At 33.1% G+C, this 15,890-nt stretch overlaps 1 protein-coding gene across 3 annotated transcripts in view; it reads right to left on the bottom strand.

Annotated features, from left to right (window-relative positions):
• LOC127707887 (synaptotagmin-17-like) overlaps window positions 1-15,890 on the bottom strand; it is a 43,563-nt gene that overhangs the window by 1,147 nt on the left and 26,526 nt on the right. For 2 of the 3 annotated variants that reach the window (XM_052212644.1, XM_052212643.1), the window contains exons 2-4: window positions 13,078-13,175; window positions 7,206-8,057; window positions 1,821-1,941 (exon numbers count right to left, since the gene is read on the bottom strand). In XM_052212644.1, the coding sequence (XP_052068604.1) occupies window positions 1,821-1,941; window positions 7,206-8,057; window positions 13,078-13,098 (994 nt within the window). In that variant the 5' untranslated portion in view covers window positions 13,099-13,175. Of the gene's footprint in view, window positions 1-1,820; window positions 1,942-7,205; window positions 8,058-13,077; window positions 13,176-13,590; window positions 13,666-15,890 lie in introns of those variants that run through there. The other variant, XM_052212642.1, reaches the window with a different exon arrangement.

Here is a 15,890-nt window from a genome sequence, read left to right as displayed (position 1 = left end):
CCTGCCATCTTTTGTGTACGTTTATAACCTTTTAACAGCTCATTAAAAAAATCCTGCCAATACAAAAAAAACGCCCTCTTTTTTAAGAAACAGTCCACATTTTCCTCCCTTCACCCCGTTGACCCAATTTGTCAAATTTAAATATTCATCTATTGTTAAATTTCTTTGTCATCTATTCAAAAGCCCAAGGGTTGACTAATGAATAGAAATACGGTCATATGGTTTAAAGAACGCTCTCTCCACTTTAATGAAACATTTGAGGGACTCGTATGTGGATTGTTGCAAGGCAAAATAGCTGCCCCTATCCAACATAACTACTTTCCCCTGTAACAGTCTAAATAATCTACCCTTTATGTCGGTCGACCACTTTGCAGGTCATATCTATTGTATTGTTAATTTGGTCTTGTCCTAAAACACAAGTCTGTTTTACTTCTTGGGTATGCAAGACTGTATAACACCCAATGTATGTCATACGGGTACTAGTATAACATTCAGGGTTTGTCAGACTATAACATACAAGGAATGTCAGATTTTAACATACAGGGTGTGTCAGACAATATAACACCCACTGTGTCAGACTGGTATAACATCTAGGATATGTCAGACTGCATAACATCCAGGGTTTGTCAGACTGTATAACACCACGTGTGTGTCAGACTATTCAACATCTAGAGTATGCTATACATTATCACACCCAGTGTATGTCAGAGTGAATATCGCCAACTGTATGTCAGACTGTAGAACAGGATATGTTAGCCTGTATAACACCCACTGTATGTCAGACTGTATAACATCCAGGAAATGTTAAACTGTATAACACCCACTGTATGCCAGACCTTATTACATCCAGTTTATGTCAAACTGAATAACATCCAGGGTATGCCAACCTGTATAACACCCAGTGTATGTCAGACTGTTTTACATCCAGGTTATGTCAGCTTGTATAACATCCAGTGTATGCCAGACTGTAACATTCAAGGTACGTCAGACTGTATAACACCTAGTGTATGTCAGACTGTATACCATCCAGGGGATGTCAGACTGAATTACATCCAGGATTTGTCAAACTATTACATCCAGGGTTATTGCAAACTATAAAATCCAGGGTATGTCACACCGGTTTAACATCCAGAGTATGCAGACTGTATAACACTCAGTGTATGTAAAGAGTGTATACCATCCAGGGTATGTCAGACTGTTAAACACCCACTCTATTTTAGACTGTATAATATTCAGGTTATGATGGAGTGTAACATCCAGAGTATGTCAGACTGTATAACATTCAGGGTATGTCACACTAATTAAACATCCAGTGTATGTCACACTGGTATACCATTCAGGGTATGTCAGAGTATATAACGCCAAGTGTATTGCGGACTGTATAACACTCAGTGTATGTCAGACTGGTATAATATCCAGGGTATGTCAAACTGTATAACATCCAGTGTATTCAGACTATGAAACATAGTGTAGGCCAGAGTGTATACCATTCAGGGTATGTTGGAGTGTATAACATCCATCGTATGTCAAACTGTATAATTCAATGATATGTGACATTGTATAACTTCCATGGTATGTCAATCAGCAGAATGTCAGACTATGTCAGAGTGTGCCTATAAAATGCCACTTTTACTGTTGAAAGTAAATAAAAAAGCGCTTTAGACGCACAAAATTTATAAAATGTGCTATTTTCACTTTGTTTCCTTCAATCACTAGTCTGTTTGAAAACATGGTTGATTTAAACCCACTACTACTTTTTACTGTTAAATACACCCTTTGAATCTGCATTATTATACAGTATTTATCAGTTTGTTACTTACCTGAACCTCCTATCATATCTGTTTGTAGAAGTTGTTTGGCTTTAATGATGTCTACATTTAAACGTCCAGCACTAGGTAAATAGTTTAGAGATAACAAAATCTCTCCTAAGTCCATTCTTTCCTATAACAAATTAAAAATATTTTAACATGAAATGAATATCCTGACTTCCAGTAATCCAGAAAAATTCTTCGGACACACCACATTCTTAAATATAAAAATAAGAAGATGTGGTATGATTGTCAATGCGACAACTCTCCACAAGAGACCAAATGACACAGAAATTAACAACTATAGGTCACCGTACGGCCTTCAACAATGAGTAAAACCCATACTGCATGGTCAGCTATAAAAGGCCCCGAAATGACAAATATTAAACAATTCAAACGAGAAAACTAACGGCTAAAGTCTTATTTTTATTTTCTACGCTACTAGTTGGCTGCTAGTCCTTGAGCGTTACTCAGCTCTGTAGTTTGTATTCTGGTACTGTTTGACATAGAGTATACTTTTAATATATTCTCCGTTGGTCGATTTAGAAACTAGATCTTCCCTCGTGCGAAGTTGATCTTAAACGAATTTTACTATTCTTTTTATGTCATTTTTGGTCAAATAGCTCTTCACGTATTCGGGAATTTACACACCCCTGGCTTTCAATGTTTAAGCGTTCCTGGTGAAGATAAATCCAGAAAAGCGCTTCAGAAACACCAAATTTATAAAGAGTTATTTAAATTTTACACATATAAATTGAAATTTAGGATCGGTTGAGAACTAAACTTTACGAAAAAAAAAGACTTCTTAACGTTTCATTGTTATGCAACAATACTCGAGCAGCACCTGCACATGGGGTACATATCTATCTCCTCGTTAATATTACATTTTAGAGCTTGTGTTTTCTATCAGCACTGCATTGATAAAGGTTTTCTATTTACAAGGCAGTTGGCAATTGAACCAATGACTTTTTTCATGGTATAGTTGATGTTATATTTTCGAAAGTTTTACCTATACCATCATGCTTTGAAAGATAATTATGGAATATCTGTGTCCCAGATGACCGCGAATATCTTTATTTATGTAACCCATAATCCACTTCTACTTTACTGTATTAAGACATTAACGAATGTGACTTATCAAACCAATTTAACATGTCAATAACAACATAATGGGTACCACTAGCGGACAAGGAGCTGCTTATCCTCCTGGGCACATGAGGTCACCTCCCGAATTTGGATAGGTACATGATGTTTATATTGTAGTGTTATTTGATTGCTGTTTATCTTTTATTTATTTTGATCTTCGGCTTATGTTTTTTTATTCCCTTTTGGTGTCATCTAATTTTTCATACAATTCAAGTATCGTTTTTTTTATTACTTTAAACTGAATAAAATTGCACTTGAAAGTATTCATTTATCGATAAACGGCAAAGGTTGCAAAGTGTAAATGAATTGAACTGTTAACCTTCCACATGTACAACTGTAAATGGGTTAATCTGGGATATTATTTGTTCAATCATTAGACGAATACGTACAAAGCAAGTTGGGGATATTAAAGAGTCGTAACTAATTGTTGGGCATTCAAGACAGTCACACCCAAAAAAGAAAAAAAAATCTACAGAGTAAATAAGTCTACTTTCTTTGAAAAAAGAAGCCGAGACTTGTTTGTAACACTATATCAATGGGTTATCGCGTATTTTATACAACAGAAAGTGTATTGAATTAAAAAGTGAGCACCGCTTTCATTGGCCTGTATTTTCAATTAATTGTGGTGATGGTTTTGTTTTTTTTTCATATAGCGAGTCTCGCGTGAACAGTGAAAGCATACAGTTTATGTAAAAATCGGTCATGTTAAAAATTACAAGTCACCTGATATCATCGTGTTTAATGGATTATAGTTTATTACATTTACAAACATGAATGAACTTTTGACCACTTACTGATCGATATCACGTGTATTTTGTAGAACACTAGCAACGATTAAACAGAACCAATTAATTAATTAATGTTCATAAAATACATGAAGGTATTCGTAAAAACGACTAACAAGTTTATAATAGACATAATTTTTTTTTAAATTTAGGTTTGAGTCGTCAATAATAATTTCCTCGAAACCACATTAAAAAAGTTTTATGTTTTAATGATAAAAGAAACCCAAGTCAAATGACCAGTGGTGGTTATCTATTTCACCTCCAATGCCAACTGTTTTATATAAAAAAGAAGATGTGGTATGATTGCCAATGAGACAACTCTCCACAAGAGACCAAATGACACAGAAATTAACAACTATAGGTCACCGTAAGGCCTTCAACAATGAGCAAAGTCCATACCGCACAGTCAGCTATAAAAGGCCCCGAAATGACAATGTAAAACAATTCAAACGAGAAAACTAACTAATTTATGTACAAAAAATGAACGAATAACAAATATGTAACACATAAACAAACGACAACCACTGAATTACAGGCTCCTGACTTGGGACAGGCACATACATACAGAATGTGGCGGGGTTAAACATGTTAGCGGGATCCCAACCCTCCCCCTAACCTGGGACAGTGGTGTAACAGTACAACATAAGAACGAACTATAAAAATCAGTTGAAAGAGGCTTAACTCATCAGATGGATAAAAATACAAATACAAGTGGACGTGGCCAGGTACTTGTACATCCAAACAACAAAAAGACACTAAGTACAGATTTAGGACATAAATGCATATTTAAGACGAGAACAAAATTAATTGGGCAAGTCCAGCAGGATAGGAAGGGATTAAGGCGGAAAATTATAACTTCCACTGCAAAAAGAAATGTCTTGTAGAAGCAAACATAAACCCCCTCAACCTGGAACCATCGCACTGATGAAAATATTGAATGTAAGATGTTTCGTGTGGACAAAATACAGAACCATTCACATTAAATGAGGTACCTTTGTAAAAAATCACCTTTTATGATTTTCTTGAAAATACAAAAGTTCTCATCTTTTCATTCATTTAAAAAAAATAGACAGATTGTTGTTTCAGGAAAGAAATTTTAATTGACAGTTCAGTAACGAAAGTCGTTTCTGGCAGCATAATATTTTTCATCCGACTAGTTTTGTATAAAAGACATTCATTAAAATACATTATGATTGAACAAGAAAATAAAATGTTTTTTTTCGCTTGGGGTTCAAAATTTAACCTTCTTGGATTCTTCCCTCATTCACATTGTTACTCACCAGCTAATCACGATGTGAAGAATATTCGTTTTTTTTAAAGAAGCGAAAACGAAAAAGTATGTAGTGACCCAAAGCGTTTATAAAAGTTCGAGCAGATACTAAACATTAGGTGCGGTCAACAGGAAAATTTATTATATCAAAGACGTGAATAGGACTAGATTTTTTCGAGGAAAAGATAATTAAAAGAACTAGATGTATCGGAACGACACGAATGGCCCCGCTCGCAAAAAAAGCTTGAAGCCATTATTAGGAATGAAATTCTGTATATAACTGTTATTTTCATGAAATTTTCAAAGTTAAAAGCCTGTTATTTTGGCACAAATCAGTGAAGCGGAACCAGACGTAACCCCGATCTGTAACTCAGCATAGTGAACTTACACACTAAAAATCAGCTCAATATGTGAAGGCGTTTAGAAAAAAAGTCTGTATAACTGTTTTCACAAAATTTTCAAAGTCCAAAGTCCGTAATTTCAGCAAAAACCAATGGAGCGGAACCAAACGTAAACTTGATCGGTAACTCATCATAGTAGACTCACATACTAAAAAGCAGCTCAATATGTGAAGGCGTTTAGAAAAAAAGTCCCTATAAATGTTATTTTCATGAAATTTTCAAAGTCCAAAGCCAGTAATTTCGTCAAAAATCAGCGGAGCGGAATCAAACCTAAACCCAATCTGTAACGCATAATAGTAGACTCACATACTAAAAATCCGCTCAATATGTAAAAGGCAATGAGAAAAAAAGTTCGTACACCTGTTCGTTCCGGAATGACGGAATGACGTATATGGCCCCGACAACTTTGTTGCGGGGCCATAAACACTTTTTAAAAAATTGTGGGTCTCAACAGCTCTTTCGTTAGCCAAGGTTTCATAATATTTTTCTATAAAATAGTGTGATACTTCCATTCAAATACTGTTTTTGCACGATCAGCTGTGCTAGAATCTAAAGAGAAATTAAATCTGTTATTAACAATCTAAGCCTAGATCAATTAGTACTACAACACACACGTTTCATCAAAATACCATTCTAAATCTATTTTATATATAGTTAATATATATTTGTACCTAATAAAAGCTCAGGCATGATAATCGAACGGTAATTTACGACATCTGCTTTCACAAAAACACGAACAAATCGTTTTTACAATTGACAGACTTAATTTAAACAATAAATTCAAATTATACAGCATTAGCCTCTAAGTCAGAGTTGATATTCTTTTTATCTTATTTTTTTTTATTTACAGCGTCATTCTAGTAAAGCAAGACTGGTGTGATTTCATATTTTAGACAACAGTTAGCATATTAATGATTTTCGGATTTAGATTTAACCTTTTGTTTAAATCGGAATAATGATCAATAATGTCGTGGATGTTGTATGCATGTACGTCATGGCCTACATGAATAAAATTAGATATATCTATAAGTAAAGGTCAATAACCACTTTTCATCAACAGCAGTATATAAATTATGTCAAGCTCTAAATGGCCAAGAGTCTTAAAAGCTGTGAATAATTACAGGGACTTAGGGGTTCACGTTTGGTACAGTGGCGAGTTTTTGCTTGATTGTAATGACCTTTTTTATGAAATATAAACACGAGCGGTAAAGATAGGTTTAGTTGTGATACTTTCGAATTTAATTTTTGTCATTTTATATAGTTAATAAATTATGAAATTGTTGGAAATAATATGAATAAATGGAGATGTTGGGTATACGCCAAGTGACAGCAATCAGCGACAAAACAAAAATCGACATCCACAGGTCACTACACGAGCCTTAACAATAAGCATGGGTCAAGCTATGTGAATTGTCCGGAGTCTAGAAAAGTAATGATTTAATTCAACAGTCTATAAAAGATATTCCCTTAACATAAAATTATCCAGAAAAATTTTAAAGATATAATAAAGAAAACCACCGACTAAAATGAAAAGTTTTTTAATAATTCGGTCCTTTTCCTTTTTATTTTCATCAAGTTGCATGTTAACCAGAAGCAGTCGACAAATTATTTGAGATGTCCATAGAAACCAAAAATAGTTTGATAAAAATTTCTACTCAAACTCTAGTCTATAGGACGGACAGAGTTTAGCGGTTACTAGACTTGCTTTCGCCGTCGGCGACGCTGATAAAATATAATATAACTAACACTTAAAGGTCCAGCAAACACAAGACGACATTATTCCTTAGAAACTCACCTTTGTACTTGGCAATACTGGCTTCCACATATGTCCTCCTTTGATCAGGTTCATGCCACCTAGAGGTAAATATACTTGGCCAATGATACAGTGCCGAGAAAATTTATCAAAATCTTTTATAAGAATTTCTAGCGTCCTCATTTGAACTTCACCGAACGGTATTTCAAACATGAAGTATTCATTCCATGTTGGATTTTGTGTCTTTCTTTGAACAGATGTTTGTTGTGAATTTTTCTGATCTGGCAACAAGCTTACTTTACAGTAGGGATTCGAATGAGCCAGGTCTTGTTTAGTGTCATCGAGAATAAAAGGTAAGGGCAAGTCTTTTGCCTCAATTATTTTGACAACAAGGAAACGATTCACAACGTCATATTGTAAGCCAATGTGAATTTGTCCAAGCTGAAATTTGGCCAGCTTTTCTTCATCTGTTAAACATGGTTCATTTATGACATCATCATACAAATCTCTTTGGAAATTCTCCACCGTAATTTCGGTTTCACTCGGTAATCGCCGGCGACCTGGTCGTGGCTGGACGTTTTCTTTGTTAGCCGTCCAAAACTCAATTGGCTTCATATCAATAATAGGAGTGGTAGTGCCCTTCTTGTAATCGCAACTTATCTGAGATGCTGACGATACCGAATCAGTCCTTGACGTACTGTCAGATTCTATACGTTCACGGAAACTTTTGTGGCTCTCTGCACAAGAACTTGTAGAATCGAGTCGAGTAGACGATTCACGGAAAGAATGTTGAATGTCACTTTTTCTCAGTTTCTTTCGTTCCTCTTGACAACATTCGCAACATACCTCTTTACAGCAGAAAATTTCGTAAAGTTTTTCACAACACTTCTTTGACTGTAATAGTGAAAAAAATATAATTAAATGCATTAAGATCAAGATACAACGTCTTTTGTGAGAGGAAAACAACTGACTTCAGTAATTTGCGCTGTTTCAAAATTAAGGTGACATTTTGAGTATGGTGGGAGAACTCGACCACCTTCTAGGTACGGAAAGTGATTTTTTTAAAAACAACTAATCTAAGAAAACTGTACCTCATTTTAAAGGCATTGTAAAGACATTTTCAAAACAGTTTCACTTTTATCAATACACATAATAACAACGAAGAAATAGCAAATTTTCAAAATGGTAATTTTTTACTCTTCTAGAAAAACTGTTTCCTCTCTTTAAAAAATAATAAAATACATTTTTTTAATCATTTGGGTTATAGATTTGTTTATATTGCTTCTTTTACATCTTGTTAGTCAATTTCAATCCTCTATGTTAAGTTTTTTGATTAAAATAGAAGCATAAAGCATGAAAATGTCAACCACTCTCATGAAATTCTATCGTCCAAAGTCACATAAGATGACGATACCTTTATATATTCCTTTCTTCAGAACATCAGTCGGTATATTGAAAATGTAAAGTAAAACTTTATAAACATTTGAATGTAAAGAAACAAAATATAAATGTGAATATTAATTACCCTTTATATACATATGATAGTCATGATAGTTATAGAATGTTCCTTTTCATTAACATTCTATTTAATGAAATAATCATTCTTATATAGCATGTATAGTGAATGCTTATAAATAAAAATAAACAACAACCTTCCAACAATTATACTACAGGTCTAAAATACCTGTTGCACTGAAAAACAATGAAAATAAATATAACATTATTTTTATTTGAGAAATTTAAAAAAAAAATAATTATGTCTGATCACTGTAAATACTTGTATGTATATTAAAAAGTTAAGTAAATTCATATCTGTATATCAGTTACAATATTTATACAGTAAAATCTGTAAACCAATCTCATTCACGACTGAAGTTCAAAATGCATTGAATCTGAGATGAAGGGACTTCAGAACATGGTTTCCGGTTTGGTTTAGACTAGTTTCACTGTATCAAGCATTAGTTGTTAGTAAGACTTTAGCTTCCCAGATATAATATAATTATTATTTCAGGATACATGTATATATTAAATTGCATGGTGTTCGCTAGTGTTTTTTTTTCTCGACATGAAATTACTTCAATACTGATCAATACAGAAAGTGGTAAGCTCCAAGGTAAAACTTGATTAGTTCATGTATTCCTATACATGATCATGCTGAAATCATATTAAAAAATTGCACTTCCGGTGCAACTACAAGCAAAACGAATCTTGAACAGAACTTCGAACATGGTTTGAGACCTACCATCTCCGGTATTATCTCAAATTTTTGGCTTGATAATCATCTAACAGTCTGTATGTGTAGATAGCTGTAGTTTCCGTTACGTTCCCTTATTTAATTATACGCGTGTATTTAGAACATATATGTGGGGAAAATTTCAACAACTCAGTTATTGTGATCACACACACACACACAAAAATATGTATACAAAAAATAATATCTTTATAGAGTGTACTGTTAAAATACAGTCTGAAAAACCACATTATTCAGTATCCTTACTATCTCGTGTGCAATGGCAAATGGTTAAACTATCTTTAAATCGCAATAAATTGACTGTATAATGCAAAAAAAAAAACTATTACGCTGATTTCCAATCAAAACTAAACCAAAAGTTGTCCATGCAAGGGAAATAACTATGTATAAACAAAAAGTAGGGTTATTTATAAAAATTAATTTTGATATGAACACAGCTATCTAGATTTATTTATTGGACATAATTATTTAATTAATACATTAAACTTGATAAAAAAGTACATTTTATGGCTGTATAACGTTCCCATGTATTTTTTTGAAACGAATGTAACTTTCAAACCCTTGTTTGTACCTCAAATATTTCATCGTATTCCCGAAAATTATAATATACAGAATCATGAATATTCATATGATATCTATCAAAAGCAATCAGAACCTTGTGAGACTTAACAAGTTAATAGAAGGCCGTAATCGGAGGTCATCCAAAGATTTTATTTTCACACACATCTGGGAACAATTATTTTGGGTAATTTGGAGTTATCTCCCATTGGTTTGCCATACCTACACCTTCCAATTACTCCCTGAATAAAGAACAACAGAGAAAAGGGCTGTCTCTTTCATATAAAAAAGCTATTTACTAGTAATGTGTAGTTATGATGTCTTGTGTGCATTCTAATATCCCCTTTTCCCAATCTTAAACAGTGGTTTTATAAAACACAAAGTAATCTCTACCGTAGCGGTCCGTTTGATGAGGATGTATTGAGACATTATTTTATCAAATTGGCGGGAAAATGGCAGCCTGTTATGTTTTCCCGTTATAAAATGGCGAATCAAACATTCTGAAAAATCACACAATCGACATTGCAAATTGAAGTGTTTGATAATTTCAACATGTGAGCAAAATAAATAACGAGAAAAATATCAAATTATCGACTAATTGATTTTTCACAACCATCATTACAGGCGGTAATTACATAATAATGAAGTACACGACAGCTGGTAATTAAAGCCCATCACTTACCATTCAATGTCTATAGGAAAAATATAACACAGTTAATTTTAACTAATCGAAATGACAAAACTAGAATAAATAGTCGTGTCACTTTGGGTATAAAATGCCGTGTTACTTTGGATATAAAATGTCGTGCCACGTTCCGTATTAAATGTTGTGTCACTTTCGTTATAAAATGTCGTGTCGTATCACTTTTGGTGTAAAATATCGTGTGACTTTCATTAAAATGTCGTGTCTCTTTCGATATTAAATGCTGTGTCACTTTTGGTACAAAATGTCGTGTCGTATCACTTTCGGTATAAAATTATGCATCATAATAAAAAAATAAGATTACATATAATTACATCTGTTCTAAAAATAAGGGAAGCAGGACAGGAGTGAGATTGTAAGACAGGGACCCTAAGTATGCTCTTCTGGGCTACTAAGGTACTTGTAACAGGATATTTGAAATGAATTGTTTTGAATTAAATGAAAACAAATGTGGGAGAAGATATCCACTTAATGGTACTCTAATAATTTAAGTTTGATATAGTGTTTAAAAAAAATAGCTGTTATTTAATAAATATAATAAAAAGGGATAGGGTTGGTCTCCCATTGCCATCATTTTATCTATATAGTTACATATGTTGGTTCAGTGTATTTAAATCTTTCAATTGTATCGAAACTTGGCAAGAATTGTTAGTTTTTGAATCAGCTAAGTTAAATGTAAAACAATAAAACGACTAAACATCTATAAGAAAGTTTAGCTTATATTCATCGTTTTTGATAAACGTACATGAGCGAACACTTATCTTTATAAATATGTAGTGTGTCTGGATCATTTTCTGTCTTTTCCATGAATTTTATAATAAAAAAATGAGAAAGGCAATACAAATAATGTCAAAGGACAAACAACACCATCCATGACTTTAGACAAAGACAAAAGAGAAATAAAAGTCTACAAAATAATTCATACGAAATTGATACGAAGTCGGTGAAGTCAAATGTTCCGGAAGCGTGAACGGTTCCTCCATTTGCATTCAGTCGAGTTGCTCTAAGCTGTAAAAATCCTTCTGACAAGTCGTATTCGGTGATATCAAAGAAAAAGACAAGATATATAATAACATGATTTAAATCGATTGATTGATTGATGTTCAACGCCACTTTCAGTACTATTGTGTTATTTCATGGCGGTCAGTTTTTATTGGTGGAGGAAGCCGGAGTGCCCGGGGAGAACCACCGACCTTCGGTACGACATCTGACAATCCTAGCCAATTAAGATTGGATTCGAGCGCACCTACCACGTGCGGGATTCGAACTCAATACCTCAGTGTTGACAGGCTGGTGATACAGAAGTTCGACTACTTTTTCTATTGATACTAAGTACTTAGACCACTCGGCAACCGAGGCAGCACATGATTTAGACGTAAGATGTATGATCCTTTCATTGACCGTCCTACCTAGAGCAGTAAGTTGTTGTGTAGGACGTTAAACACCAGAACTCACTCACTCACCTTTAAGTACGAACCACAAATGCACATTTCAAATATAACCAATAAACATGAGTTCACTCAGCATATTAGGTTTGGAAACCCCAAACGCATTACCCTTTAAACATTAAAGGTTTGAAACCCAAATACACAGTACACTCGGCATCAAAGGATTGGAAACCCAAATACACAGTACACTCGGCACCAAAGGATTGGAAACCGAAATACACAGAACACTCGGCATCAAAGGTTTGGAAACCCAAATACATAGGTTATAAAAGGAATAAAAATGATTCTACACATTTATAACAGACTTTTTAGAAATGATGTTTTTTTCGTTTTTGATTAGGGTTTTAAATCAACTTAAAGCCTCATATATCTGTAGATAACAGATACATGTAAATAAAATATTTTCAACTTATGTGATAGCGAGTCTCAAAATGGAAACTGGCGCTACTTTTTATCAGCAGACAAAATCATAATGGACCTGTAATGTTGGGGAAATGAGTAACACAGTTCACATCCAAATTTTAAAATGGATTACTAATGCTTGTTCAAACTGACACAGAGTATTCTGCCTCAAGTAATTTAAAAGCTTGCATGCTCTTTATTAGGATGTATATAAGTTATTTTTACACGAACATTAAACCCTATGGACAATATCTTGTTGATTGAACTATGATTCTAGTATTGATCAAAATCCTTACGTGTAACCTTAGATAGTTAGCGCCTCATTTAACTAGACATCTCTTTATTGATTCCATCTCAAGTACAATATCATGGTTTTCCCTAAAACACTGAAATTTTTAAATGTCACGGCTGATAAAAACACAACGATGAGATAACCACAGTCTGAAATATTGATCGTGGTAGAGACATAAAATCCACTAATTAACAATAAATCAGAATAAGGAGAAACATAGTTCTATAAAAGTTAATTAGAGAATTGAAAATTTGTCTTACCACGGAAAATATGAAGGACATGATGTTGGTTTCCTTCCCGTGTCTATCGATTAATGCTTCGTTTCAGCGGCCATTATTTCCCTCGCCATCCTCGATCACTGAAAAATTGAATAAGAATTGTTTCCCAAATATATGGTTAAAGCACATATGTTACATCTATTTTGATTGAAAATTTTTACCACCTGTTGGGATTTTAAAAAGTGCATCCATGAATAATTATAAATTTCTATTACATGACAGATATACATGTATATGATAAATATGAGGCAACATGAATTCAGTAAAATACATTAGTAAGACAGTGGTATAATATAAAATCATGAAAGCTGAGAGAATATTATCTATTGAAAGAGGTGTTACAGTTTATTTTACATTATATACGAATAAAGCAATACCGAATAGTCTTTATTCATATCAAAAACACCGGAAAGATTGCTTTAACGATAGAAACCATAATGTTACTGTAAACAGAAAGTTGATCATATCAGAGGTTTAAATTGTAACTATACGTACGAAATGTGTTGCGTGAAAGTCCCAAATCTTTATCACATGGTACAAAAAGGAGTAATATTTGATTCTTTAATATTTATTATTGATATTTGATAATTTATGCAGTTACATTGAAATGACATTGATATTGATTTGGTTGACAGATGGCCCATATAATGTTGATATATATGAATGGAGTGTGAAGGACAATATAAACAAAATCCTCCTACAGTCTGAAAAAAATTTAAAAAAATGAATTCTTAATTATGTTGATGTAAATGTTGTGGTATTTTTTGTATTTCTGGAAACTAATGTTCCTTGTCTGATTACAAAGTTAGATTGCCATATATAATATAACAAATGCACTTAATTGAAAAGGTAAAGATTGACATATAGTATAGAAGATGATTTTTTTTTAATTTCGATAAACTGCCCACGTTATGGGGCATTGTGACGTGAATATATTTGCTTTTTATGATAATATACCCAATATTTATATCAAAATAAAAACTCGCAGCATCATGTTAGAAATGGATCGTTATATTCATGATTTTTACACAAGCATTTTCCAAGGAGAATCATAATTGAACTATTACAAAATACATTTAACCTCCTACTTCCTGGAATTTTTTATATAAGGTTTCATATACTCAAATCAATCAATAAAAAAGTGCAACGTTCAACTAGTAAGTTATTATAAACTTCATATATATATATAGAATAGGCAGTGGCTATTCTTCCGGATAGCCCAAAAAATAGCAAACTAGATGTGTCGGAACGACACCAATGGCCCCGCTTGCAAGCTTCAATCCATTTTTAGGAGTGGAAATTTGAAAATGAAAGTCCGTAAAACTAATATGTTCACGAAATTTCCAAATCACGTAATTTTGGCACAAATCAGCGCAGCCGAACCAAATGTAAACTAATCTGTAAATCATCGTAGTAGACTCGCATACTAAAAAGCAGCTCAATATGTGAAGACGATTAGAAAAATAAGTCTGAATAACTAAAATTTTCAAAGTCCAAAGCCCGTAATTTCGGTAATAATCAGCGGAGCGGAACTAAACGAAAACTCGATCTGTAACTCTACATAGATGACTCACATACTAAAACTCAGCTCAATATGTGAAGGGTTTAGAAAAAAGTTCGTATAACTGTTATTTTCACGAATTTTCAAAGTTCTAAGCCAGTAATTTCGACAAAAATCGGTTGAGAGGAATCAAACTTAATCTTGATCTGTAACTCATCATAGAAGACTCACATACTAAAAATCAGCTCAATATGCGAAGGCGTTTAGAAAAAAAATCTGTATAACTGTTATTTTCACAAAATTTTCAAAGTCCAAAGCCCGTAATTTGGGCAAAAATCAGCGGAGTAGAACCAAACGTAAACTCGATCTGTAACACATAATATAGTTGACTCACAAGCTAAAAATCAGCTAATTTGTGAATGCGTTTAGAAAAAAGTCCGCCATCAAAAATCAGTGGAGTGGAATCAAAATTAACAACTAATAAGATAAATCATGCACCTAACACTAAAATAACAATTAGTACACAACCAACATCCAATAAATTGATAATTTATGGAGTTACATTGAAATGACATTGATATTGATTTGGTTGACAGATGGCTCATATAATGTTGATATATATGAATGGAGTGTGAAGGACAATATAAACAAAATCCTCCTACAGTCTGAAAAAAATTTTAAAAAATGAATTCTTAATTATGTTGATGTAAATGTTGTGGTATTTTTTTGTATTTCTGGAAACTAATGTTACTTGTCTGATTACAAAGTTAGATTGCCATATATAATATAACAAATGCACTTAATTGAAAAAGTAAAGATTGACATATAGTATAAAAGACGAGTTTTTTTTTTAATTTCGATAAACTGCCCACGTTATGGGGCATTGTGACGTGAATATATTTGCTTTTTATGATAATATACCCAATATTTATATCAAAATAAAAACTCGCAGCATCATGTTAGAAATGGATCGTTATATTCATGATTTTTACACAAGCATTTTCCAAGGAGAATCATAATTGAACTATTACAAAATACATTTAACCTCCCACTTCCTGGAATTTTTTATATAAGGTTGAATCCATTTTTAGGAGTGGAAATTTGAGAATGAAAGTCCGTAAAACTAATATTTTCACGAAATTTTCCAAATCCCGTAATTTCGGCACAAATCAGCGCAGCCGAACCAAACGTAAACTCAATCTGTAAATCATCGTAGTTGACTCACAAACTAAAAATCAGCTCAATATGTGAATGCGTTTAGAAAAAAGTCCGCAGGATAACTGTTCGTTGCGGA

This window comes from Mytilus californianus, unplaced genomic scaffold (assembly GCF_021869535.1).
Source record: "Mytilus californianus isolate M0D057914Y unplaced genomic scaffold, xbMytCali1.0.p SCAF_7, whole genome shotgun sequence".
Taxonomy (NCBI): Eukaryota; Metazoa; Mollusca; class Bivalvia; order Mytilida; family Mytilidae; genus Mytilus; species Mytilus californianus.
The sequence above is the reverse complement of the archived record's forward strand: the minus strand, read 5'-3'. Positions and strand labels throughout refer to the sequence as shown.